The 27,846-nt window shown below is 39.2% G+C and overlaps 2 protein-coding genes across 5 annotated transcripts in view; one reads left to right on the plus strand and one right to left on the minus strand.

The window, feature by feature from the left end:
* Positions 1-2,797: 2,797 nt before the first annotated feature.
* On the minus strand, positions 2,798-6,722 carry TMEM69 (transmembrane protein 69). The gene is made up of 3 exons (XM_081226025.1): positions 6,623-6,722; positions 4,999-5,135; positions 2,798-3,834 (listed from the first exon to the last, which is right to left on the minus strand). Exons 2-3 carry the CDS (start codon positions 5,050-5,052, stop codon positions 3,121-3,123), a joined length of 768 nt encoding a protein of 255 aa, XP_081082151.1. The 5' UTR covers positions 5,053-5,135; positions 6,623-6,722; the 3' UTR covers positions 2,798-3,120.
* Positions 6,723-6,860: 138 nt separating this feature from the next.
* Positions 6,861-27,846, plus strand: part of GPBP1L1 (GC-rich promoter binding protein 1 like 1) — a 59,639-nt gene continuing 38,653 nt past the window's right edge. The window contains exon 1 of one of the 4 annotated variants that reach the window (XM_081226023.1): positions 6,861-6,957. The gene's annotated coding sequence lies outside the window, so the exon portion shown is untranslated. Of the gene's footprint in view, positions 6,958-7,700; positions 7,869-8,334; positions 8,493-27,846 lie in introns of those variants that run through there. The other 3 variants (XM_081226021.1, XM_081226022.1, XM_081226020.1) reach the window with 3 other exon arrangements.

Here is a 27,846-nt window from a genome sequence, read left to right on the forward strand (position 1 = left end):
GGTTCTTAGTGACAGTGTTTTATTGCAATAGGATGATGTAATGGGTGATAGAGCCCAGCAGGTTGAATGCACCTTTTTCTAAACAGTCACCCAAAATACGTTTAGCTTTGGGAAGAGGGAATTTATTAGATTATCAAGCTATGTAAAGCATACTCACACTTGGGCAAGCCTAAATATGAACTTAGTGCAAAGCTGCTGCCTGGCTTGGAGAAGGTGGAATTGTAGGTACCTGTAAAACTTTTTACAGACACTAACTCATAAGTGTACGCTGAAAGGCCTCTGACCCAAAACTGCTTCTCAAAACTTCTCATTTTCCCTGAGAAGCATTCTAAAGAATTGTTTTCTGTCCATTTCTGAGACGAAGATTCTTTGTGTACATGATCATCACTTTTAAATTATTTCTACTAGTCAGTTGGAGCTATATATATTAAAGGTCTTACACATTTAGGTTTACCTAGCTGTTCCAGGATTTGATTTGTATATCCCTGATTTCCCCTTTTCTGTACAATCAAGACTCAGGCAGCATTCATATCCAAAATATTTGGATAGACTCACAAAGATACTTTCCTTCATAACTTAACCATATGCATATATTAAGAAAAGCTTACGTAGTGCACAGAAAGCTCTGTGTCCCATTCTTTGGGGTACGCTGAAAGTCTGAAGGGTCACAGATGCCTGGCTGGGATCTGTAAAATGTCAAGGAATGAAGTATCAAGATAATTTGTAAACTATTTAAGCTGTAACTCATGTGCCTTTAATATTTCTAGTTAAAGAGAATCTGCATTCTGGTTCAAGAGATTTACGAATTTTCATATCATTTAATTTTCATTATTGCCTGATGCCAACCTAAAATGGCACTATAAGGGAGGTATTTTGTACTGCTGTGGCAGAAATGTAGTCCACACAATCAGTGTTTGGGCCTAATAGGGCCAGACGATGCCTGAAAATAAGTAATTATAAATATGCTTATTTCCTAGGTAATGACAGATTGTTTTAAAAAGAATGTACTAATAAAGTATCTTGATTTCTTTGCTTTTTCCTGTATTACTGATTAATTTAGTTTATTAGCAGCATTCCTGGATTATCAAAGTGTAGTAGGATTGCCCATGATTTTTAGTGTTTCAACTTTAGGGACTTGCACATTTAGTTTTACATTTAATTCTGTTTTCTGAGCAACTGTTAACGTGCTCTTCCTCCAAAATATTTAACAATTCAATATACTTCTAAATATCCTGTCCAATGTACTTAAAAATCGCACACTGTAGAGAATTCCCTGGTGGTCCAGTGGTTAGGACTCAGAGCTTCCACTGCAGGGGGCACGGATTCAATCCCTGGTTGGGGAACTAAGATCCCGCATGCTTTGTGGCACGGCCAAAAAAAAAAAAAGTGGGCAGTTAGCCTAAAAATATGACTTGCCCCTATTCTGAAAGATTGAGATCAGAGAAAAGTTTTAAGTTTGTGCAGTCCTCATGTAATTTAAGAGAAGCAAAGAAGTAATTTTCCTCACTGAAACAATCTGAGTAGGATCTGAGAAGGATCTTCTGAAGAGTATGAGCTTTCTTTCCTTCAGTATCAGGCTGTAGTAAACTTTTCTTTACATTAATAAAGAAGGATTGTGTGGTGATTTCAGCCACAGGCTTTTAACTGGTAAGCTTCTTAATGATCAGAACAAGCTCTGGCTCTATAATGTTGTATTTGTTTGCTAGGTCTGCTTTAACAAAGTACCACAGAAACTGAAACAACAGAATTTATTGTCTCACAGTTTTGGAGGCCTGAAGTCTGAAATCAAGGTGTTGGTGGAGTTGGTTCCTTCTGAGGGCTAAGGAGGGATCTGTTCAAGGCTTCTCTCCTTGTCATGTAGATCTTCATGTTCACATGGTATTCTCTCTGTATATGTGCTTATCTCTACATTTTCCATTATAAGAACACCAGTAATATTACATTACAACCTACCCTTATAATCTCATTTTAACCTTACTGATAACTCTGTAAAGACCCTATCTGCAAGTAAGGCCACATTCTGAGATGCTGTGGATTAGGACTTGAACACACAATTCATAAAAAAGTCTTGTAACAGGTGTGTAACAAAGTAAACAAGTTACCACTCTAGATTATGATCTTTCCACAGCAAGAATCATTAAAGTGAAAACTATATGTATATAATTTACTTACGAAATTTAAGTTACCTAATATTCGAATACTTATACAAAGGTAACATATACCAGATGATACCATTTCCTGATTTAAATTCTTATAACATTGAAAATGTTTCTCCTTTTTTATGAGACTAGGCATCTCAAAAGACTAAGTTTTAAAGTTAGAATTCAAGGTGTTGCTTTTGCTGTTATAAAAAAGCTTTTGTGTGAGTTGACATGCAAAACTGGATAGAACATTAAGATGTCTCCAGCTTGACTTTTCCTAGTTTGTATGTCCTAGAGGCTTTATTCTTTTAACTATTTAACTATTTTTGACCAGCTGGTGTTATGTTTGGAGATAAGTTGCATCTATACTCTGCCAAATATCCTGGTAAAACCTGGAAAATGTGTCTAGCTTTTCTCTGAACATAGTTTTCCCTTGTGACACTGCTCCCTACTGACTTTAGAGCCACAGATCCTTTCAGTTCAAATAACTAGGTTGTGCCAGGTAAAAAGAGCTTGGAAACGCAATTCCCAGGGGCAACTGCAATGAAAACTCCACACTGGAGCCACCTATTTTTCAGACACTCATGGATACGAAGTTTTCCTCTGAGGATGTGTGTGTGTGTGTGTGTTTTCAATGATCCTAAAGCTCTAGCACAAAGGTTTTTCATCTTTTAATTTACATTTTTCAAAACAATTAAAACATTGAAATTTTTAAGTGGATGACTATAAAGTTCATAAAAAGACTGAATGAGAACTATAACCTAATATAACATGAAAAGGACTTAAGGGTTTTCAAGCTGTTTCTCAGTGATTCCTTATAAAATAAAGATTTCTAGAAATGAAAAATAATTTGGGAATAAATCACCACTGGTGGGAAAAAAAGAGCTAAACTGGAGAGGTAGAAAAAGGTGATGCCAAAACACAACCTTACAAGGCTTCTAGCCAACATGCTAACGTCATCTACAGAGTAGTTTTATATTTATTCTACTTGCCTAAGTCTCTTGGGTCCCTTCTCTGGATAAAAATCTTTAACTAGTAAAGTGATTACAAATGAAAAAAAGGCCACTAAAGTGACTACTATCCTCAGGGCTTTGAACCAATTGGGATAATGTGGCAAGAGAAAAAGTTCAGTGTGTAATGCTATCCCCAAACCTATTATTACTGTGACTATAGCTTCACTGAGTCTTTCAGAAACAAAGAACGCAAGCCATGAAAACACAACAGGAGCTGTACTATTAGCTAAATTGAGGAAGTCTGGTTTGGCTGGACTACCTTGTGGCAGAGTAAAACCCCATCTGATCCCTCCCAAGAAAGATAGGAAACTGGCTCCATAAGCCATCTGAGTAAAAGCTAATACGGGAATATAAGTCTTTGTCATCACCATGACCAGTGGTGGAGCAATGAAGGGGATTAGTCCTGCCAGAGTTATGTATAATGCCGGCTTCGGGCTGTCAGGCAGGTAACTGATGGTTTGTGGTGGCCTGGCTGGAAGTACTGCTTGCTCTTGCTTCTTCTTAAAGCTGCATGGGGAAGTATGATAATATTGTGTCTTGCTCATACACACTGGAAATGATGAGACAAGCCAAGGCCTTGGAAACAAAGGGGAAAAGTTCTGCTGGAGGCATGTTTTGAGAGAAAATGTTTCTATTCTCCTTCTGGCTCCTAGTCTGATTGTGGAAGGGTACTTCAGCATCTATAGGGAAAACAGAACAAGAAGACAAAAAACAGATTTAAAAAAAGGAAATCACCAAATGTTTTAGTCCCAATCTGAGACAATGTAAAAACAAACCGCCTGCTTCCTGTTAGCACATCGAACTTAAAGAAAGATTGGACTACAGGATGATGTTATTATTGCTGGCAAAGACTATTAAACAGCTATACAACATGCCAAAGACACTACTGAATAGAAACCAGTGATATATTTTGGCCTACCACTAAACTTATCCCAAGAAAGAAATATCTGAAGGAGGAAGAGCTAAAGACTAGGTCTTTAGTTTTTGGCATTCTAAACTGCCTCTTCTATTTATAAATTGCAAAAGAAGCAGCACTAATTACTGTGGAAATGCTATTTTATGTAGAGAAAATTAAGCTTTAGACACTGCATAATTTTCATAGCTTCATGCCTTTCTACATATGTCTGCCTAGTATTCTAGATTACCATTTTTCTATCTAGGGAACTTATCTTTAAAAATTCGGCTTGAAGCTTTCTCCAATCTGATGTAATCCTCCTGTAAGTACCATATACACACTTGCATCATAATTCTCACAGTGAATTAAAATCATGTGTTTACTTGTCTGTCTCAGTAGACTTGAGAGCCAGGACCATATATTTTTCTTTGCCTTAAAAAAAAAAAAAATCCCCAGTGCCTTTCATGGTACATGGCCAAAGCAATAACCTCTCTTGCTGATTCTGTGCTTTAGTGAGTGGATTCCATACTTCAACAGTTAAGCAGATCAACATTAACTCAAAAAATGTTGGATTAAAGAAAAAAATGAAAGTTATTTAAGAATCTTGGTGGTTACTCAAAATGCTAGGAATGATTCCATCTTGAGGTTTTTTTTTTCCTTTTTGTCTAGAATGTTCTTCCCTGAGGTACCTGCATGGCTCATTGCCTCACTTCTGACCACCCTATTTATAAATGCAATCCTTAAGTCTACTGTCCCTATTCCCCTTCCCTGCTCTACAGTTCTCCACAGCACTTACCACTTGACATATTAAATTTCACTTATTTATATTTTACTCTTTCCCCAATCAACCAGAATATAAGAGGATAAGGATTTTTGTCTTCTTTTTCACTATTGCCTAGCCAAGCAATGCCTGGAAAGTAGTGCTCAAATATTTGCTGAATAAACCAACCTTTGAAGATGCTCGAGAAAACTTCTGGATGAAGTGAACCATGGTGGGCCCCATTGAAAGTCTTGCTTAGGAAGATGCCACACAGTTCTGATTAATGTATTATAGCTCAGTGGAGCATCTGAATCAGAAGCATGTTGCTGTGTACAAAACAAGATGTCATTTAATTTTCTTCACTTTATACATAAGTTTTACAAAGTAGTAATTCGGGATATTTTCTTCCATATAACAGTTTCCTTTGAAAACAATAATTAATGTTTTCAAAAAATCAGTAACATTAAGTAAATAGATCCTTTTCTTCTCGGAACCATTCTTTTAGCTTTTGCCGTTTGGTGTAACAGAAAGAGTAATGCACAGAGACAACAGATCTGGATTTTTACAAATGCCTCCATCATTTCCCAGCTGTGTGACCTTGGGTAAATTGCTTCCTTGAAGTGCCAGCTTTCTTATCTTTAACAGTTAAAGTCATAGCTTGTCTGGTCTATTAGTTATCTATTTTGGGACTTAGCTTAAAGTAATGATAGTAGCAATCAATACAATTAGCTGTGAATCAGGCCTTGTAACTATGTAATTACTGTAACTATTGAATAACCTCATCAACTTGGTGCTGAAAGGCAGTAATAACCTGTTAAGTTAGAGTGCAGACTTTGGAGTCAAACAATCTGGGTTGGAATCCTGGCTCCACCTCGTTTTAGCTATGTGACTTTGGACAAATTATTTAACCTGGCTATGGTGCAGTTCACTCACCTATAAGGCTTATGATAACTACATAGGGTCGTTGTAAAAATTAAGTAAGTTAATACATGTAAAAAGCGGAGAACTGTCCCTAACACAAAGTAGGCACTCAAAAAATACTAGCTATTATTCCCACCTTACACAATGTAAGCAACCAGTAAGTGGCTGAGTGAGAGAGAATATTATGAATCCAGATCTGTCATGTTTACATAAGTCCCATTCTTAACCAAAAGAATAAGGTGTCCAAAAATCTAAAACCCACAGTTGCTGCTTAATTTAAAAACGTAGTGAACTAATTTCTTGATTACAGATCTTAGGGCTGGTTCAAGAAATCCTGTATACCAGCCCGTCAATGTCTTCATTCTGTATATATGTATAAGGAAGCAAGTAGGGAGTTAAGTTATCCCGGGTCTCTGAATAGATGTTAGATGACACCCACATCCACCTACTGACTCCCAGACACACATACCTGCAGGGCCCACACACTCACCTTTGTTCAAAATCACCTTCGTAAGGGATTTCAAAAAGCTCAACGCTCCCTCAACCTTCCAAACTCCCTAGACACTGTGACATGTGCTTTCCAGCTCAAGAGTATGAAACAGAAAAGTGACAGCCTAAAGGCCGGGGACGGCAACTGGTGAGGGGGTTAAGGACAGAGACCCAAGGGTTAATCCGCTCAATTTGGGTGAGAACGCATAATATTTCCACTGCGCCAAATAAAAGAGTTGCAAACCGCAAGCCTTAGAGCAGACATCAGAGAAAAGGCGACGAAGTCTGGACGCAAAGATCCCCAGGAAACTTTGCCCAATAGTACCCGCGGCTTCAGTTTACTCCGAAGCCTTGGTGCCCCCCTTTCCCAACCTGCACCTGTGACAACAGCCCTACTACTCACTTGCCAGCGTCGCGCGAGGAGATGGAAAGCTGAACTGCAAGAACCGCTTGGTACTGCGGAAAAGCACTTCCGGCAAGCGAGGTTAGACAACCCTCCCCACTTCCTGAGAAACGAAAAAAATGAGTCCGGGTGCAGACTTGACCAGCGCTAACTGGTTCCTACAGGGGAAAATCTTAGTTCTAGTGGAAGCCAGCTTTTGAAGTCTGTAGGGTACCTGAACGGTCCTTGCCTTTGTATTCCAGGTTTCCCAGCCAGCAGAATCTGCTTCGCAGAGTTCGGGAAGGTAGAGTGCAACCATTACAGAAACCATCTCAGAGTGATGGTGGTGGAGGAAGGTAGGAGAGATTTGGAGTCTAGGCCAAGTATGACTTGGCCAAATTGCTTGCCGTCTCTGGAACTCATTTTTTACTTTGCATAACAACAGGGTTTCTAGGAGCGACGGGGCACATCTCACGCCTCATTAAGGTCCTGAACTAATACTATTTAAGAAAAAAACAAAAAACTGTTTTCACTTCATTTTCTCTGCTGGTAACTAGAAACTTCGTTAAGAAATAAACAGCACAAGGGGCAGGACTTTCATTTCCATGAAAGGTGTGAGGGTAAGAGCCTTTAGGGTGACCCGGAAGTTAGATTCCTTCTGTCACCCTCCGCTTTAACTTTTGTTTGTGGGCTTTGTGACCTTGAGCAAGTCCCTTCCCTTCTCTGGGCCTCCATTTCACAGTCTATCAAAGGAAACACCAGGCAATTTGCGCGTTTATCTGAAAACAACAGGAACGCTAGCCAGTTCCTCCATTCCTCAGGATTCTAGGTAGTCTAGCTTCCTGGTTGCCGACCATCACATGGTTTAGCCTCCCGTGCAGAATGGGCTCAGAGAATTCTTCTTAGTAGTAACACCTTCTAGTCGTGACAGGCTTTCACTTTTATTTCCTTCTCTGCCATGGCAGCGCCACCCCTTCCCGTTGTGCGATACCCAATGAGACTTTGGGCCGGAGAAACAGCTTATCCGCCCTGGCACAGGAGCAGGCTCCGGCCAGAAATCCGCCCAGCGCTGGGGCAGGGGCGTGTCGCCAGCGGTCGGGCGGAACTACCACTCCCAGCGGGTAGCGCGTCGGGAACAGCCGCGCAGGCCTCCAGATCCCGGCCGTGCGGCCCGTTGGGGGCTGGAGTCTTAACGGCGCGTGCACGTGAAGGAAGGAAGGAGCCGAAGGTGGGAAGGGGTCGGAAAACACACGAGCCTACGAAACCGGTTTGTTAGTACTTGTAGAGGTAGTTTGGAGATGCGTGCTTGCCGAGAGGTGGGGTGTGGGAGGGTGCAGAATGAAGGGGCGGGGAAAAACGGGTACACACATACCCACCCACTCATTCACACGCGCCCAGGCCCTAGTGTCGGGAGAGGGGATGTGAAGGGGAGTACCAAACCCAGCTGGTCTACGCCTCTGAGGCGGCGCGAGGAAAGGCAGAGTGTTCAACTCTGCAGAGGGGCGGGGGTTGACCATGCGCCGCCTCGAGCCGCAGTGGAGGGAGCTGGGGGCAGGGCAGGGAATAACCGCCGTTCACGCGGCTAAACGTTGGCAGCTTGGGGCGTCGGGCGGGTCACCCGAACAGGGCTCACGCGCGTGCGCGTGCGCCCTTGTGGGCGGTGCGAGAGGGTGGGCGTGTGTGAGGCGGGGTCAGGTTAGGGGAGGGCCGGGCTGGTCATCGCTCCTCCCCCTCCACCCGCTCTGCCCCTCCTGGGCCGTGTGGGCCGGGCAGCCATTTTGGGAAGAGCTTTGTTATGGTTGTGGACTCTACACCTCTGCCGGATCAGGAAGCTGGGGACGCGCCCTCAGACGCCGCGACTGGTCCCTAGCTGTAGCCCCGCCGCTGCCCGGTGAGTGGGAGTTCCGGACGATGGGGCGGTAGGGGATCTTGAGTGGTCCGGCGCAGGGCTCCGCCCGGTGCCTGACGGGCCGGCTGTTGAAACAAGTTGAAGAAGGCTCTCACACAGGTGGTTGGGTGTAGGTTGGGCCGGGGACCGGGAGCAGAGCTCACGGGTCGTGTGGTTCGGACGGGGCACCTTCCCCCGCGCGTGGAGCTTTGCACATGAGCGTCGCCGCGACTCTGCCGGAGCGCTCCTACTTCAACTTTGGTCTTCGGGTCGGAACGCTCACCTGCGGCTCTCTGGCTCCTCTCCAGGCGTTCCGGCTTGTTGGTGGTTGAATAGCTTGGTTTACGGGTTTCTTTCTCCTTCTTAAATTAGAGCCAAGGGCTTTTGTTTTCCAGTGATGGAAAGTCTAAGGGAAAAAAGCGTGTAAGTCAAATGTGGGGTATCTGAGGGGAAAAGAAGAGCTTTAACTCCCCACCCCTGTACCCAGCATTCCGGTTCCCCCGGTAGCGAGGTGTTTTCGTTGATTTAGATTGTCTATCCAGCACCTACTGACCCCTCCCTCCCTGGAAACAAAAAAGGCTGGTCGATCTTGAAGTGTTTTAGTGAGGATTTTTTTCTGTTTTACATCTACCTCTCCCCACCCCCGTGAAATTCAAAAGAAAGGCTGAATCTAAAATGGCTGTAGCTTGGGGAAGTGCCCTGAGCTTGGTAACTTAAATACGTTAACATGTCTTAAATTCTTAGTTGTTTTTCCTACGGGGACAACAGCTGGATCTTTCATCGTTTTGCAGTTTGTGTCTTATGTTGAAGAGTTCGCTAGGTGAAAACAAAGGTGAGGCTAAAGTAGTTTGCTTACTCCGAAAGTTTACATAAGAGTGGGTGCGGTTTGGGTGTTTTTTTTTTTTTTTTTTGGTAGTTGCTTATAGTTTTGAAATTGTGCTGTGGTGTTAATTTCATCAGCCAAGTTCGTGCTTTGAGATTGGTTTGCCATATTTGTTGAAATACTTGCTCTTAACTTTGATATTTATAGCTTATCTGGAATAAACAAAGTTTATGGTGGCTCATGTTTTAGTTTAGTAATAGAAGTCACATTCTTTGTAAATCCCTTCCAAAAGAAAAGTGATTGGTAGTCTTCAGTACACTTAGATTTATAGTTTGGTCATTGCTGGCCTTTTCTAAGGTCTTTTATGTGTAATACTTGAAAGAGAATCAGAGTGCTGTTAAGTTTGGGACATTTATTAGAAAAGTGTAAGACAACAAGTGAAAACAAATTTTAGATGTGGAGTGCCTGATTGTCGTACCCTTTCAAACAAAAGGCTGTCTTTTTGTTTGTTGCCTTTTTTTTTTTTACCTTTAGATCCAGAAGTTTAACGGAAAACAAAAAGGCATAGAATGGAAACCAAAAACAGTTAACTTCAGTATTTGGGAAGATGCTTGAGTTTCAAGTTGCAATCTGTCTAAAAAGTAAAATAATAAAATGCTAATTGTGAATGAGAAGTTTGGAATTAATAGTAAAATAAAGTGTCATCTTCCTTCCCTAGGGAGTCAGTTTCAATTTACCTTTCTACATTCTTTCAGTACAAAAGTTTACTTTTGTCAACTCCCCTAGGATTTGTTGTTGTTCTTAAATTATTTTGGTGGTTTTACAGGACAAACATTTAAAGTGCTTTATAGAAATTACAAGTCAGTTGCTTTGTGTTTTGCTCTTGTTGACTACTGGACCTGTAAACTTGGGTGAGACCTTACTCTAATTTTTTTTCAGGATACTCAAAACAGTTTGTACATATCGATATAAATATTCTTTCAGTTGATTCTGAGTAGTATCTTATCAGAGCTCTTGAAATTTGGTGGTGGTGGTAGGGTGTTAGGAAGCCATTTTTCTTTTGAATGAATTCCATCTTACCAGTTTTCTCGTCAGTGGCTGTTTAGTAGCTTGGCTGAGGAGAGCACATGCAACCATTTTAATAAGTTTGGAATGACAAGAAATCTGGGACACATTTCTGCTTATAATTCATTTTTAAACGCTTAAAGATAAAACCTACAATTCTGAATCATACTTCAGCAGATTGCATATCTTTGTTTTATGATTCAGTGTATATGCACTTAGTAATAACTAATGTACCAGAGGCTGACAGTTGCTCGAAGTGCTTTATATTTATTAACTTGTTTATTTCTGTCAGATAAATATTGTTTTATCCCCACTTTCTAGTTAAGGAAAATAAGTTCAGAGATTCATCCAGCTAGTAGGTCGCAGACCCTGTATTTAAACCTAAGCAATCTGTTTCCAAGTCACTGTGCTTAACCATTATGGTTGCTACCTTTAACCATGAAAATAAAAATAAGACTATTGGAAAGGTGAGACACAACACAGTTTTTTAAATATCCCAACTGAAAAAGTAGTTCATGGAAAAGGCAAATTTTGGTGTATGTATTTATGGTTTTTCAAATAATTGGGGTGGGATGGGATATCTAGGTGATACATAGAAAACATGCTACTTCATAACTGACTATAGTTACCATTGTCTGCAATTTGATATGTGGTTCTGCTGAGAGCTAGCTGACCAAGTCACTTCAAAATCAGGCTTTGATTTTTATTTCCCACTGAAGTCTGCTCAAAACAAAACTAGCTATAATCAAACTTGAAAAATAGTTCAATGAGATGAGCTGAACTTCTTTTGTCCGCAGGTATATATCTTAACTAATGATGTAAGATATTGCTAATGTTATGTAAATTGAATTTTTGTAGGGGATTTAAAATATATGAGGCAAATATTTAAAGGGGTCTAATAGCTGTTTTTCTTTACTAAAGCAAATAAGGAGCCTTTGGGACTTCCTGGCGGTCCAGTGGTTAAGACTGCACTTCCATTGCAGGGGGTGTGGCTTCGATCTCTGGTTGGGGAACTAAGATTCTGCATCCCACATAGGGCGGCCAAAAATAAATAAATAAATAATAAATCATTTTTAAAATAAATAATGATAATCAGCCTTTAATTGATCTGTTGGAAAAATTATTTTTCATTTTTCAGACAAAATGGTTCAAACATTCTTTTAAGAAAGTTTCTTTTAAGAAATGCTAGAGGCTGTACTATTGTACTGTTGTTCCTGCCTGTTAAGGAGTAGGAATACCTAGATGACTATAAAACATTCCTGCCACCCGAGAACTTAGTAGTTTAACAGATAAGCACAAAAATATTCACAGGATAACAACACAGAAGCTGTCATTCTTAAAGGAGTTGATTTTTTTTAACATACTCATTAAGCTTACTTGCCTTTTCTGTAATAAAACTACTTTGCCATATATCAGTCAGATGTCAGGCTAGAGGATCACCAGCATGAACAAAGTTTTAGTGCACTTTTCTGAGCAGCAGGCCTGTTTATGCTGAACAAGTTTGTTGTTTTTTTCTTTAAAGAAAAAATTGAATTAAATTTTAAGTTTGGCTATTCTTTATATTGCAGACTCTTGTTTCTGCTGATTATATGTTTAAATTTCATTATATAAAAAAGTTCTCTTCTGAATTATTGCTATCCTTGAAGTTTACAAGTATGTTGAAAAGTTGGTTTGGGAGTTCTTTGGTTAGTTAATTAAAAGGTAGAGCTATTCCAGTGTTCCAGCTATGTGTTTATCAATTATTACCTCTGCTTTTTAATTAGTCTTACCAGGTATGGTGGAAGGATAGTGGGAACCATTTATTGTGGGCTTCATAAGCTAGAGACTTGTAACAGAGTCCATTCATTATTCCTTAAAACACTTGTTTAACATACTTGATATTAACCCTTCTATAAGTGGGTGTACAGAGGATCCAAGAAGTTAAGTGGTTTATATAACATAGTGAGATGTGGGGACTCAGCTTTCTCCAATTCCAAAGCTGGGTTTTCACCACATCATGGTAGAGAGATAGTATGGTACGGTAATTAACGGCACCAGCGTTATAGCCTGGGTTTGAACCTCTGCATTGCCACTTACAGCTTTGAGACCTTGGTGGAGTTTTAGTAAGATTTCTGCCTGTTTCTTTCTCTGTTAAATGGGGATAATAGTACCTCCTCATAGGGTTTCTGTGGTAAACAAATTAAATAATATTTGTAGAGTTTTTAATACAATGCCTGCCCATTGTAAGCACTTCATAATTGTCAAGTAAATTGTTTGAAATTGTCTTTAATGAACATCCTTTTACCAGTTGAGTGAAATTCTGTGAAATCTGAACAGATTGTTGGACGTGGACTTTGGGGGTTTTGTTTTTCCTTTTCTAGGTATTTTCTGTTGACATCTCTTGTTTATTTGAATCAGGATCCAGGTCCCACACACGGCAGTTGACTGATATTCTTTCAAGCCTCTTAGTTTGTATGTTTCTTCTGTTTTTTTCCTTGCACTTTGTTGAAGAAACCAGGTCATTTGTCCTGCAGTTGCCCACATTCTAGATTTTCTTGATTTCCTGTAAAGTGGTAGTTTTTTTTTTCTGGTTTGTTCAGTGATTCTCATCTATATCATTTTCTCACAATTTCTCTATTGAGCAGCATAGAATAATTGTATGAGTTATTTATCCTCCTTCAGTATGCTTGTAAAATGGAGTGTTCGGTTTGGTCCTGTGCCCAATTCAGTGTTAACTTTTCTAGGTAGTTTGTTTCCTGTCCTTTTTTTTCCTACATAATATATATTTGTTGTATTATAAAATTGAGTTAAGTATGCTGGGTTTGTAGTGGTTTTGTTTTCTTGTTTTGGTTACTAGCGAATAGTTTCCTCAGCGTATTTGGTCAGAAAATTTCTCTTCTCAAAACTGCGTTTTTTTTTTTCTTGTTGTTTATCCCCCCCACCCCCTAACTATTAATTAAGCATTTTATTCTTAACACTTATGGAGTACTCACTATAGACCAGACACTTGGTTTTTTTTTATTTTCCCTGGGAAAAATATCCAGGCACTATTCTTAACACTTTGCATATATTCACTCATCTAATCATCAGCTTTCCAACAATCTCCAAATTACAGGTAATGATTTGAAGCAAAAAGAGGTGCCCAACATTGTGTATGGAAAATTTTAGAGGCTCTGGATGACATTGATTTCCTGGAGAGAGGATTTACTTTTCTGTTGGCAGCTACATAAAGTATGGGAATTGATCCAAAAAAACAAAAAAGGTGAAGTGACTTCTCCAAAGTCACACAGCTAGTACATGGCAGAGCCAACTAGATCCAGAGTCTGCTCTTCTAACTTAAAAGTAATGTTTGGATTAGAAGCACAGTTTATTCTTGAGAAGAGATTTTTAGATATGCTTGTAAGTAAAATGTGCTTGAAGTAAAACTTTGTTTCGTAATATAGTAGTCACTACTATTAAATGTTTCAATTGTAAAAGACAGTATAGCTTTTTAAAAGTGACAAATAGCCTATTTACTTATATTCATAGGAAATTGAAGCCTTTCAGAGTCAGCATAGCTGCAGATATTTGATAAAAGTTATCACTACTTGAATGACTTGCTGTAGTGTAGTTGATACAGTGACTTTTGATTTTTGGGCGGGGGGGTGGGGACATGCCACTCGGTTTGTGGGATTTTAGTTTCCTAACCAGGGATTGAACCCGGGCTCTCCGCGTTGAGAGCATGGAGTCCTAACCACTGGACCACCAGGGAAGTCCCAGATAGTAGTGACTTTTGGAGCAAATACTGTAAAAAACATTTTTGCTGTTTTTAAAATCTTATAGTTTCAGATACTTTTCATAAATCTAATCCACTTAGTTATCTGAATCTTACAGCCAGAATTTAATGTGTCAGGTTGCATCAGGTGATAAATGTACTTCTGTAACATACTATGCTTATTTGGAACTGTTGTGATTTAAGTAAACTTCATTTCTGTTAGTGGGATAGTGTATAGGTATGGTTGCAGCAGGTGCTTGTCCCCTTTAAATGACAAAATATTGGAAAGGCGATAACTACCTGAGAAAGTTTATAAATTTTAGTCTTCAAAAATTTTATACTTTGTGAAATTAGTTTCAGGAATGTTTTTTGAAACTGAATTCATTTTCAAAATGTTTTTTGAAAATGACTTGGAAGAAGGCACAATGATTAAAGTTTATTACTAATAGGAAGACTGACAAGATTCCTGTGTTGGACATTCTACTAATTGGGCTTTAAGGTTATCCTTTGTTGTTTCTTCTGTCTGTTTACCATTTTAACCCTGTTCCAATATTGCCTTTTTGTGAATCTTAGTGGGAGAGGAAGCTGGAAAGGACATGTAACTCGTAACTTGTGTGCATGCACACATACACTTTCTGCCCCTGGTAGCTGTGACCCAAGCTGTGCCTATCAAATACACTTGACTGGGGACTTGAATCTGGAGTGAGAGAGATACACAGGAGCAAGGACAGTTTAGAATTAATTCTATTGTCTGGTGGCAGTGGCAGAGCTAGCTAGTGGGCAGTTTCCTGAGAGACTGTTCCTGTGATGTGACCTTGGTTGGTGGTTTTGACTGCTTAGCTTTACTTGAATTTTTACAGGTTTGCCAAATCATTCATTTTTTGAACTCCCAATATCCTGCTGATAAATTTCCTTTTCTGCTTAATCTACCTAAATACAGTTTATTTTTTTCAACCAAGGACCCTGATTTGTAAAATTGACTATTATAATTTACTCCTTCTAAAAGATTTAGTTACTGCCTCTGTTTAGGGTGATCTCTTAACTCATGCAGTGAAAAAACTTCCATGAATGTCTTTTTTAAAGACAAACTTAGAGAAGAATTTTTCCTTTTATCCACTCCCAATTCTTAAAAGCAGTAGTTCTCAACCATTTAAAATATATCTGGGGTAAGGCCTGGGCACCATTAGTTTATTAAAGCTCCCCATGTAAATCTGTCTTTAAGTAATTCTTTTTTTTTTTTTTTTTTTTTTTTTGCTGTACGCGGGCCTCTCACTGCTGTGGCCTCTCCCGTTGCGGAGCACAGGCTCCGGACACACAGGCTCCGCGGCCATGGCTCGCGGGCCCAGCCGCTCCGCGGCATGGGGGATCTTCCGGGATAGGGGCACGAACCCGTGTCCCCTGCATCGGCAGGCGGACTCTCAACCACTGCGCCACCAGGGAAGCCCCTAAGTAATTCTTTTATTATTACAAAAACAGTGTTGTGATGTGTAGATAATTAGAGCGAAAATAAAAACTTGACATTCCTATCATTCAGAAGTCACTACTGTTAACAACTTTTGGTGCATTTTTTCCCCAGATCTTTCTCTAAGCACATATGTGTAGGCTTTTATTTTTATTTTACTAAAATGAGATCAGTTTACAACTTGGCTTTTTTTGCTCAGTAATGCCCACAGTCCATGTTCATTTCCTCTAGTATGCAGTTTCTATTATTCAAATTTCCCCAGCTGATCCAGAAAAATGTTTGTTACCGCTGGCTGGCTATCCAAACTGTTGATAGTATCTAAACTAGGACCTTTTCACATATAACACTTTGTTTAGGGAATTCCCTGGCAGTCCAGTGGTTAGGACTCAGTGCTTTCACTGCGTGGCTCGGACTCAATCCCTGGTTGGGGAACTAAGATCCCGCAAGCCTTGCAGCAATCAATTAGTCAGTCCCACTTGTTTAATTTCTTTTTGTCTCTTTTTTTTTTTTTTTTTTTTTTTTTGGCTGTTTTGGGTCTTCGTTGCTGCACGCGGGCTTTCTCTAGTTGCAGTGAGCAGGGGCTACTCTTCGTTGTGGTGCGCGGGCTTCTCATTGCGGTGGCTTCTCTTGTTATGGAGCATGGCCTCTGGGTGCACAGGCTTCAGTAGTTGTGCCTCGCGGGTTCTAGAGCGCAGGCTCAGTAGTTGTGGCGCATGGGCTTAGTTGCTCCACAGCATGTGGGATCTTCCCGGACCAGGGCTCAAACCTGTGTCCCCTGTATTGGCAGGTGGATCCTTAACCAGTGCGCCACCAGGGAAGCCCTCTTTTTGTCTCTTTAATCTAGCTTAGTCCTTATTTTTCAGTGACACTGACTTTGAGACTGGACTGGTTATCCTGAGAATGCTTCTGTACAGTTGCATTCTTGTGGTATCTCTTAGTTTGTTCCTTTCGTTCATGTATTTTTCTCTAAAGTTTACAGCTAAAAGCTTGATGGATTTATATCTAAATACTTTGGCGAGAATACATCATAGTTCTGTCTCATTTTGCGTCATGTCATAAAGCACATAATACCTGGTTGACCTACTTTAGTAATGCTAAGGTTGATCCTCGGATTAAGGTGGTGATAGCTGGGTCCATACATTAAACAGTAAGATTTCCCCCCTTGCAGTAAGAAATTAATTTGGGTGGTGCTACTTTGTACTGCGTTCCCAGTTTCTTATCAGTCATTGGCCTAATTTTTTTAAAGACAGCTTTATTGAGATAGAATTTACATAACATAAAATTCACCCACTTTACATGTACAATTTAATGGGGTTTTTTTTTTTAGTTTATTCACAGAGTTGTACAACCATTGCTACTATCTAGTTTTAGAACATTTTCATCACCCCAAAAAGAAATTCCATAACCGTTAGCACTCACCTCCTCAACCCTAGGCAGCCATTAATCTCCTTTCTGTCTCTGTGGATTTGCCTATTCTGGACATACCTATAAATAGAATTATACGGTATGCGGTCTTTTGTGTCTGGCTTCCTTCACTTAGCATAATGCTTTTAATGTTCATACCTGTTTTAGTATGTTTCAGTACTTTTTTTTGCCACATAATATTTTGTTGTATGGTTATACCACGTTTTGTCTTTCCATTCATCAGTTGATGGGCATTTGGATTGTTACCTCTTTGCAGCTATTATTAACAATGCTGCTGGGACTTCCCTGGTGGCACAGTGGTTAAGACTCCGTGCTCCCAATGCAGGGGGCCCAGGTTCGATCCCCGGTCAGGGAACTAGATCCCTTGTGCCACAAGGAAGATCCCGCATGCCGCAACTAAGATGCAGTGCAGCCAAATAAATAACTAAAAAATAATGCTGCTGTGAACATTCATGTCTAAGTTTTTGTGTGGATATATGTTTACATCTTTCTTGGATCTTTCTAGGAGTAGAATTGCTGGGTCATAGGGTTAACTCTTTAACTTTTTAAGAAACCATTTTCTGAAGTGACCCTATCATTATACATTCCCACCAGTAGTCAGTGTATGATGGTGTCATTTTTTCCACATCCTCAGCAGCACCTGTTATTGTCTGCCTTTTGATTATAACCATCCTAGTCGGTGTGAAATGGTATCTTATTGTGGGTTTGATTTGCATTTCCCTCATGGCTAATGATGTTAAGCATCTTTTCCTGTACTTATTGGTCTCTTGTGTATCTTGAGAGAAATGTCTATTCCTTTGCCCACTTTATTTATTTATTTTTTGTTGCTGTGTTGGGTCTTCGTTCCTGCACGTGGGGTTTCTCTAGTTGCCGCGAGCGGGGGCTACTCTTCATTGCGGTACGCGGGCGTCTCATTGCGGTGGCTTCTCTTGTTATGGAGCGCGGGCTCTAGGCACATGGGCTTCAGTAGTTGTGGCTCGCGGGCTCTAGAGCGCAGACTCAGTAGCTGTGACGCACGGGCTTTGTTGCTTCGCAGCATGTGGGATCTTCCTGGACCAGAGCTTGAACCCGTGTCCCCTGCATTGGCAGGTGGATTCTTAACCACTGCACCACCAGGGAAGTTCCTTTGCCCACTTTTTAATTGGGTTATCTTTTTATTCTTGAATTGTACAGGTTCTTTTTTTAATTTAATTTAGTTGTAATCGACATACGTCTTATTAGTTTCAGGTGTATATGATAATAATTTGATAATTATAGCATATATTGCAAAATAATCAACACAGTAAGTCTTGTTAACATTTGTCACCATATAGTTACAGAAATTTTTTTCTTGTGATGAGAACTTTTAAGAACTTCTCTCTTAGCAACTTTGAAATGCACTACAGCATAATTAACTATAGTCACCATGCTACACCTTACATCCTCACAGCTTATTTATTTTATAACTGGAAGTTTGTACCTTTTGACCCCCCTTCACCTATTTGGCCTACCCCACCCCGCCTCTGGCAACCACCAGTCTCTTCTCTGTATTTGAGCTTGGTGTTTTTTTAGATTGGACATATAAATGAGATCATATGGTGTTTGTCTTTGTCTTATTTCACTTAGTATAGTACCTTCAGTGTTCGTCCATATTATTGCAAATGGCAAGAATTCATTCTTTCTTATGGCTGAATAATATTCCAGTGTGTGTGTGTGTGTGTGTGTGTGTGTGTGTGTGTATGTGTACATACACACCACATTTTCTTTATCCATTTATCCATCAGTGGACACTTCCTATATCTTGGCTATTATAATAATGTTTCAGTGAACGTGGGAGTGCATATATCTTTTCAAGTTAGTGTTTTCCTTTCCTTTGGATAAACACCCTGAAGTAGAATTGCTGGATCATATGTTAATTCTATTTTTAAATTTTTGAGAAATCTCCATACTGTTTTCCATAGTGGCTGCACCAATTTACATTCACACCAGCAGTGCACAGGGGTTCCCTTTTCTCTACATCCTTGCCAGCACTTATTTCTTGTTTTTTTTTTTTTGGCGGTATGCGGGCCCCTCACTGTCACGGCCTCTCCCGTTGCGGAGCACAGGCTCAGCGGCCATGGCTCATGGGCCCAGCCGCTCCGCGGCATGTGGGATCCTCCCGGACCGGGGCACGAACCCATGTCCCCTGCATCGGCAGGCGGACTCTCAAGCACTGCGCCACCAGGGAAGCCCCTATTTCTTGTCTTTTTGATAATAGCTATTCTAACAGGTGTGAGGTGATATCTCATTGTGATTTTATTTTGAATACAGTTCCCTTATCAGATATACAATGTGCAGATCTTTTCTCTCAGTCTGGGTTGTCCTTTCACTTCCTTCATGGTGTCCTTTGGAGCACAAACGTTTTATTTTGATGATGAAGTCTAATTTACCATTGCCTAAGCTAAAATCACTCCTGTGTTTACTTTAGCTCTTACACTAAGGCCTTTGATCCACTTGGAGTTAATTTTTGTGTGTGGTGTAAGATATGGTCCACATTCATTGTTGTTGCGAGTGGACATCCAGTGATCGTGGCACCATCTTTTGAAAAGAAAGACCATTTTTTTCCCATTGATATATCTCGGCTTCTTTGTTGAAAGTCAGTTGGCCATACTTACTAGTTTTATTTCTTCATTCTTGGTTCTGCTCCATTAATCTCTATGTCTATCCTTATGCCAGTATGCAGAATTGAAGCCCTTTATATATTCCTTTTTAATTGCATGTCTTTGTGTCTTTCATCCTGAATTTGGTATTGATAATACGCTTGCATTTTAAAATAATTTTGCTTTATATTACTATATCCCCAAACTATCTAATATTGTTATTCATTTTTTAAAACCTTATATGGTATTGTATAGTTTTTAATTTTTACAACTTTTTTATTCTACTTTGTGAGAGTCACCCATTTTGCTTATACATATCTCTAATGTAATGATTTCCTGCTGTACAGCATTGTACACATATACCACAATTTAATCAGTCTGTTGGTGGATATTTAGGTAATTTAGTTTTTTGTCTACTATATACAATTCTGTAGCAAACATTCTTATATATTTTGTCTTACCTTCATGTGTGATTAAGATTGGTGGGTCACAGCAGTCCCACTACTGGGTGTATACCCTGAGAAAATCATAATTCAAAAAGAGATATGTACCACAATGTTCATTGCAACACTAGTTACAATAGCCAGGACATGGAAGCAACCTAAGTGTCCATCAACAGTTGAATGGATAAATAAAATATGGCACATATATACAATGGAATATTACTCAGCCATAAAAAGAAACGAAATTGAGTTATTTGTAGTGAGGTGGATGGACCTAGAGTCTGTCATACAGAGTGAAGTAAGTCAGAAAGAGAAAAACAAATACCATATGCTAATACATATATATGGAATCTAAAAAAAAAAAAGGTTCTGAAGAACCTAGGGGCAGGACAGGAGTAAAGATGCAGACTTAGAGAATGGACTTGAGGACACGGGGATGGGGAATGGTAAGCTGGGACAAAGTGAGAGAGTGACATTGACCTATATGTACTACCAAATGTAAAATAGCTGGTGGGAAGCAGCCACATAGCACAGGGAGATCAGCTCAGGAGATCAGCTCCGTGCTTTGTGACCACCTAGAGGGCTGGGATAAGAAAGGTGGGAAGGAGATGCAAGAGGGAGGGGATATGGGGATATATGTATACATATAGCTGATTCACTTTGTTATACAGCAGAAACTAACACAATATTGTAAAGCAATTATACTCCAATAAAGATGTTAAAAAAAATCAGAAAACAAAAAAGAAAGATTGGTGGGTCATAGTGGTTTCACAGCTTGAACTTTGTATTTGTCAAACTGTTTTCCAAAATGGTTGTACAAGTTTACGCTCACACCAGCAATATATGAGAATTCCCTGTTGCTTTATATTTTTATCAGCACTTGATAGTTTCAGGATTTTTTTTTTTGCCAGTTTGGTGGGTGTGGAATAGTATCTCATAATTTTACTCAGGTTTTAAAAGTATGTATGAGTTTGTGAGTGATTCAGAGTAATATTAAGTGTTTTCTTAACAAAGAATTGTAGTGGAAGAAATCTTAAAGGTATATTATATCCTCTTTTGGTTCATTGAAAGACGTGATCAAATTTCATAGCCTTTAGAAGTTCTTAGGTACAAATTAATCTCCTGAAATTAAAATAAATAACAAGGTAGAATATGGCTTTGGGCTCTTTTCTGTGATGAAGTATCAGTGTGAAGGTTAAAAATAAACTAAACAAGGCACCAGTAACCCTGGAGTTCTCCTTATTGAGCACTTGGGAGGGAAACTGATGCACAGTTAGGAAATGAGTATAGATTACTGTAGCATTCCTCAGTTCTTTAGAGTCAGTGAGAGTGATAGACATTTAAAACTAAGTAATATTCTTTTCAAATCATGAGATTTGGAAAGGAAATTTTAGGGCCAGTGAATATCTGAATTTATCCAGAGTTAATAATCTTGGACTCTGCAGTTAAAGGAATAAGGAATGTTCAAGGAGAGCTCTTAGGAACAGTTAAAGGAGATACTAATTGATAGAGTTGTCAACATCTCTTAAAGAAATTATTACTTGGGACTTCCCTGGTGGCACAGTCCGCCTGCCAGTGCAGGGGACACGGGTTCGATCCCTGGTCCAGGAAGAGCCCACATGCCACGGAGCAACTAAGCCCGTGCGCCACAACTACTCACCCTGCACTCTAGAGCCCATGCGCCCCAACTACTGAGCCTGTGTGCTCTAGGGCCCGTGCTGTGCAGCAAGAGAAGCCACCTCAATGAGAAGCCTGCGCACCGCAACGAAAAGTAGCCCCCACTCACCGCAACTAGAGAAAGTCTGCACGCAGCAATGAAGACCCAACGCAACCAAAAATAGATAAAATTTAGGAAAAAAAAAAAAAAAAAATTATTACTTAATGGTCATCCTGTCTGTAGTAAGAGATTACCCCATTTGCTATTAATTTAATCCCTACCAAGCATAGGGGAAATAAATATGTAAACAGGTAAATATAATGCATTGTGATGGATGCTTGAGTATAGGTATGTGCATGATATAATGCTTCATGAAGTAGAAATTTCATGTGAGAACTGAAGACCTGAAAATGAATGAGATGGTGAAGAGATTACAAAGAAACAAAAGTGCTGCATCAAAGCTTTTAGGTAGCCGTTATATTTACAGAGACAAAAGAAAAGAGAAAAGAAGTAATCAAGGGTAAGAAGACCACCAGGATATCTTGATGCAATGGTTGCCACTCTTGCTGCTCCCTGACAAAGATTATACGGGCCCTTTGTGAATATTATCAGTATAAGGATGCCAACTTTCCTCTTTCCCTTCCTTCCTTCCTTCCAAACATGAGTTGTCCTTTTTCTCAAGATTTTCTTTTACGGCATTATTGCTTTTTCTCTTACGAAATGATAGTATTAGGATATATTTTTTTAATGTTCTACTTATCCAAATAAAATTGCCAACATGTATCAGCCCTTGAAACATATTTTGAAATTTTATGGTTGATGCAGTCCAAGTCTGCAAGCTACTGGTCTAATGATGTAATGTCATGGAAACCAGGAGAAGGGTTTTAAGATAGGATTGGCCCAGGAGCATGTAAACAGTGTAAGCCATTGTGGGTGGTGATTCATAAGTTACTGACCTTTAAGAGTATATTGGTCAGGGTTCTTTGTTGTAGAAAACTAAAATGTTTAAAAGCATGGTTTTGTGTGTTCTTCAACCGCAATCAGCTTCATGGGTGATGAACGGCATAAGCAACGGTTGGATTTAACTGAGGTGGGACTTTTGGGAGTTGGGTACAGGTCATGGAAAGAAGAGCCAGAGTTGAGGGAGTTACAGTGATGGACTGAGTAATTTAAACTATAGAACTCTGCAGACTAGTCTCACTTTAAATTCATGATAACTTACAAGTGTGAACCCTTATTGTGCTGGGAAACTACGGTATCTCCTTTTTCATTGGCTCTGCAGCTCCCATTTCGTACCCTAACTCTCCTCAAACCTGTAACTCCCTCCCTTCCCTCACCTACCCATTATCACTCTTAGGTGAAGACTTTTTACTTTGAGAAGATAAAAGCAATCAGAACAGACATTCTAAGCTCTCATTGCAGCAGTACTCAGGTACTCTGCCTTCCCAACTGTCACCATAAACGAAGTATGTGCAAACCTACTGAAAGCTGATCTTTGCTGATGCATCAGATCCCTCTCCTCTTCACCTCCTCAAGAACATTGTTTCAGCAGTTTTCTGCATCATCAACTGCTTCAGGTTTTTCTTCTTTACTGGGTCATTCCCATCAGTGACCAAAAACAGTTATTTATTTTGACCACACATCTCCTTCTAGCCGCTACCCCATTTCTTGGTTCTGTAGCAACACTCTTCAAAAGAATTTTCTGTACTTGCAGCCTACAATTCCTTCCTTTTAAACCCCCCGAACCAGGCTCTCACTACTGCCCTTATCCAACATGGTCACTGAGAACTTCCACGTTGCTAAATCCAGTGGTCAGTTCTCAGTCTTCCATCTCATTTAATGGCCTTTGATATAGCTGGTCATTCCTACTTTCTTGAAATACATTTCTGCTGCTTAGCTTGAGTCCCCACACTCTTTTTAAAGTTATAATACACCAAAGTTCCTCTCTGTCTACATTCATTTCTTTGGTGATCTCATCTAGGTCCATGGATTTAAATGAAATTTCTATTTCTAGTGTTTACCTCTACCATGAACTGTAGATTCATATCTGGGTGCCTACTTAACATCTCCACTTAGATGTCTGATAGGTACTGAAAAGTTAACATGTTCGAAAAGAGTTTCTTTGTCATTATTTGTGGAATCTACAAATTAGTAGAATTCCTAAGAGTTTAGCAAAATGGCTTAATGTGATTTATACCAATAGTAAACGGTATTATCATTTAAAGGAAATAACACAATCGCATAAAAAAAATAAAGTATTTAGGAGTAAGCCTACGAAAAAAGGTATGTAAGGTCTTTAGGGAGAAATATTTTGAACTTTATTCGAAGATGTTAAAGAATACCTAATTCGGATATTGACCATGCTCATGATTTAGAAGATTTATCACAAAAATATTCTCCTGTATTGATCTAGATTGGTTCATTGGTATTCCAAGCAGTGTCATAACAGCCTCCTATCCCCAGTTTGACGTGCTTGTTTTAAATTTTATATGAACGGGCAGAGTGCCAAAATAGCCAAGGCCTTTAAGGTGTATGTTTGTGGGGAGGCTTTGACGTACTATATACCAAGATATTATTATAAAGCCATAATTTAGTTAAGACACACATGGTTGTAGTATAGGAATAGACAAATAGACCAATGGAACAGAAGTCTGGAAACAGACCCATACATATATAGAAACAATTTATAATTGAGCTGGCCTTTGGGCAGGGGGTGTGGCTTATAGGATCTCAGTTCCTCGACCAGGGATTGACCAGGTATTGCACCCGGGCCACGGCAGTGAAAGCCCGGAATCCTAACCACTAGGCCACCAGGGGACTCCCTGAGCTGGCTTTATAAATCAGTGGAGAAAGAATGGTTTGGGACAATTAGTTACTCACGTGGTAAAAAAGGAAATTGGACCTGGACCTCATACCGGATACAAATCAGTTCCAACTGATTGATGTCTTAAATGTGAAAGGCAAAACTATAAATCTAAGAAGATAATATAGGTAACTTCTTTGAATCTTGGAGAAGAAAGGCTTTTATACATTAGATGCAAAAATACACATCATAGGTACTTCCCTGGCGGTCCAGTGGTTAAGACTCTGTGCTTCTACTGCAGGGGGCACGGGTTCGATCCTTGGTTGGGGAACTAAAATCCCACATACTACCTGACGCAGCCAGAAAAAAAAATCATAAAGGAAATGATCAACAGCTTTGACTACAATAAAAAAATTTTATTGGAGTGTAGTTGATTTACAATGTTGTGTTAGTTTCAGGTGTATCGACTACATTTAAAGTAAGAACTTGTGTTCATCAAAAAAATTAAAAACCACGGGGACTTCCCTAGTGGTCCAGTGGGTAAAACACCATGCTCCCAATGCAGGGGGCGGGGCCCGGGTTTGATTCCCTGGCGGGGGAACTAGATCCCGCATGCCGCAACTAAGACCAGGCGCAGCCTAAATAAAATAAAAAAACTAATTAATTAATATTTAAAAATGTTTTTTTAAAAAAACCATGAAGTTGGAAAAGATATATGCAACACTATAATCAGAGGATTGGGGTCTATTGTATTCTCTTACTTCAGATAAGAAAAAGATCAGCTACCAAAAGAATGGTAAAACGATAAGCATAGATGTTTTACCAAAAAATGAAACACAAAGAGGTGATAAATAGATTAAATGATGCAAACAAAGACTGCGGTAAGTCATCATTTTATACCCACCAGCAGAGTAAAGAATAACTGCCAGTCTGGCCATACCTAACTTTGTGAGGGTGTGGAGCATATGGAAATCTAAAAATAACCACTGCTGGTGGTGTAAACTGGTGACCTGATTGGAAAGCAATATGGCATTACCTTGTGAAGTTGAAGATGTAGTACCTACTAGTCAGCAATTCCTTCATTTATTTATGCATTCATTCAGCAAATATTTATTGTATACCAACTATACGAGACAGTGTTCTTTGTGCCTTGGTTCAATGGGAGACAGTTAAAAATAAATTATTTAGATGATCATTGCTATAGGAAAATGTTACTTAACAGAATGAAAATAGTTCAATATCATGTCACTTCCTGTTTTTCACTTTTATGGATATAAGTTCCAAAAATGCTACATATGGTTTTTTACATCAGTGCCACTCAGTTCTTTGAATCCTTTTAGAGTTACTTAGCAAAAATCATTAATCCATCATCAAAACTTATTTTTATGATCTATTAGCTGAGAACTAGGTTACATACTTTTTCAATTCTGTGGTATACACAGATTGTAAACTACCTAATTTATGAGATGATGTTACCTAGTCATTGAATTTCTCACTTTATAGGCGATACGCCAAAAGCCTTTATCAAAGAAGGCTTGTCAAATGACTAATTATATCTATTACTCTTGTATTTAAAGGCACTTTTTTTATGGAGCCAAAATTAAACAAGATTGGCTAAAAATTAAACACTGCATATTTTGGGATTTTCCCACAGGTTATTTAAAAAAATATTAGAGCCAAACCTCAGTGGCATTGTTAGAGGTAACTTTTGAATTGTTGTATGTAGTATAGATGGAATAGAAGTTTCATTTCATGGTTGAAGGTTATGCTTTTGACAATTAAAATGGCATGTCAACATCTGAGAGGGAGAAATTATTTGAATTGAAAGAAGTTTTTTTGTTTTGTTTTTGTTTTGCTGTTTATAAGTTTAGGCCATTATATCCTAGATTGCATTTCAAGAACATTTGTATTACATAATATGTAGATGTAGGTGTTCTGTGTTTAAGAGTGCAATTTATTTTGCTAGGAACTTTGTTTTAAGTAGTAGAACTCTTAAAGAGTCTTCGTAGATTAATCAAATATAAATAGATGGTAGGAAAGAGTAAATGTGCAGTGAAATACTGTTGTATGACAGTGTACAAATGAATATGGATTTATTGTATCAAATCTCTCAGCAAAAGTTAATTAAAATGTTTCTTCATGTCTTGAATAACTATTCAACAGAATGTAAGTCCCCAACATATGTGTATTCAAAGATGTAGTGTTGATCTCTTGGACGTAAATTTTTAGGACCTTTTCACCCTCAACAACTTGGAATTGTACAAAGCATGTAGCTGGGACACACATTCTTAATGCAGCTAGGACATGATCTTAGGCACAAGTGAATGAGTCCTCGCTGAGCTTCACAATAGATTGGTATCTCCCAAAATGCTTTACCAGGAACATTGCTATGATTCTGTCACCTAGGTGAAATAATGCTCTATACATCCTCTGTGCTCTCATCATACTTGCTGACAGAAGCATTCTTTGATGTTAGTAAGGGGACCAAAAAGTGAGGTTGTTAAACAAAAATTGTCATCACTCCTGTCACCACATTCTATAATGAGAACACTCCAACATGAATCAAAAGACTTGTAATTTTTCTTCTTAATCCACCTGGGGTAGCACACCGTAGTAGGATGGGTGAGAAGGAGAAGGACACTTATGAACCCATCCATGGGAAAGAAGAATTAACACGATGTCTTGACCACAGGTGCCTTCTTATGCAGATCAGTTTCAGAGAAGCGAGCATATGGCAGTAGAAGGTAGGGAAGTTCCTTTCAAACTCTATGTCCACTTACCCCTTTTAGCCAAGATCAGTTGGTATAAGTCTGATAACGTTTTGCAGAAAGAACCTCTTGTGGCTTCTTTGCATTCTTTCCCTTGGCTAGCTGTGGATATGACAGCTCCTTGGAACTTCATGGCTCAGCAGTACATGTTCTGAATTATTTTTCCCTATGATGGAGTTGGATTTATGGTCATGTTCTTTAAGGTATTTTCATGGCTAAGGACATGAGATTGCAGTTTTATTGAGATCAGGAACCATGTACATACTAGCCACATTTTATTGTGTTTTTTTTTTTTTACCACAGAAGGGTTTAATTTTTCAAGGCTTTCAGTTTTGCCTGGAAGCTAGCCAGTCTTGGCTAATACAGATAAACAAATAATGAGAGAAATACAAAAAGGAAGGCAAAAAAAAAAAAAGAGTGTGTGTATGTAAATTAACATCCCTCTTTAGTTTCTTGCTCCATAAAATTTTAAGGAATTTGTTCTACTTTTCCAACTATTGGAATCATTTCATGACTAGAGAGTAACAACCACAGTGTAATTCAGAAAGCAGTGAAGAAAA

Source organism: Mesoplodon bidens, assembly GCF_964165515.1.
Source record: "Mesoplodon bidens genome assembly, chromosome: 2".
NCBI lineage: Eukaryota > Metazoa > Chordata > Mammalia > Artiodactyla > Ziphiidae > Mesoplodon > Mesoplodon bidens.

Coding starts and splice junctions, on each gene's coding strand:
- TMEM69 (XM_081226025.1), bottom strand. CDS start 5,052: ATGGGGCCCACCATGGTTCACTTCATCCAGAAGTTTTCTCGAGCATCT. Junction 3,835..4,998: donor TTTCTCGAGCATCTTCAAAG/GTTGGTTTATTC, acceptor TTTTCCCTATAG/ATGCTGAAGTACCCTTCCAC.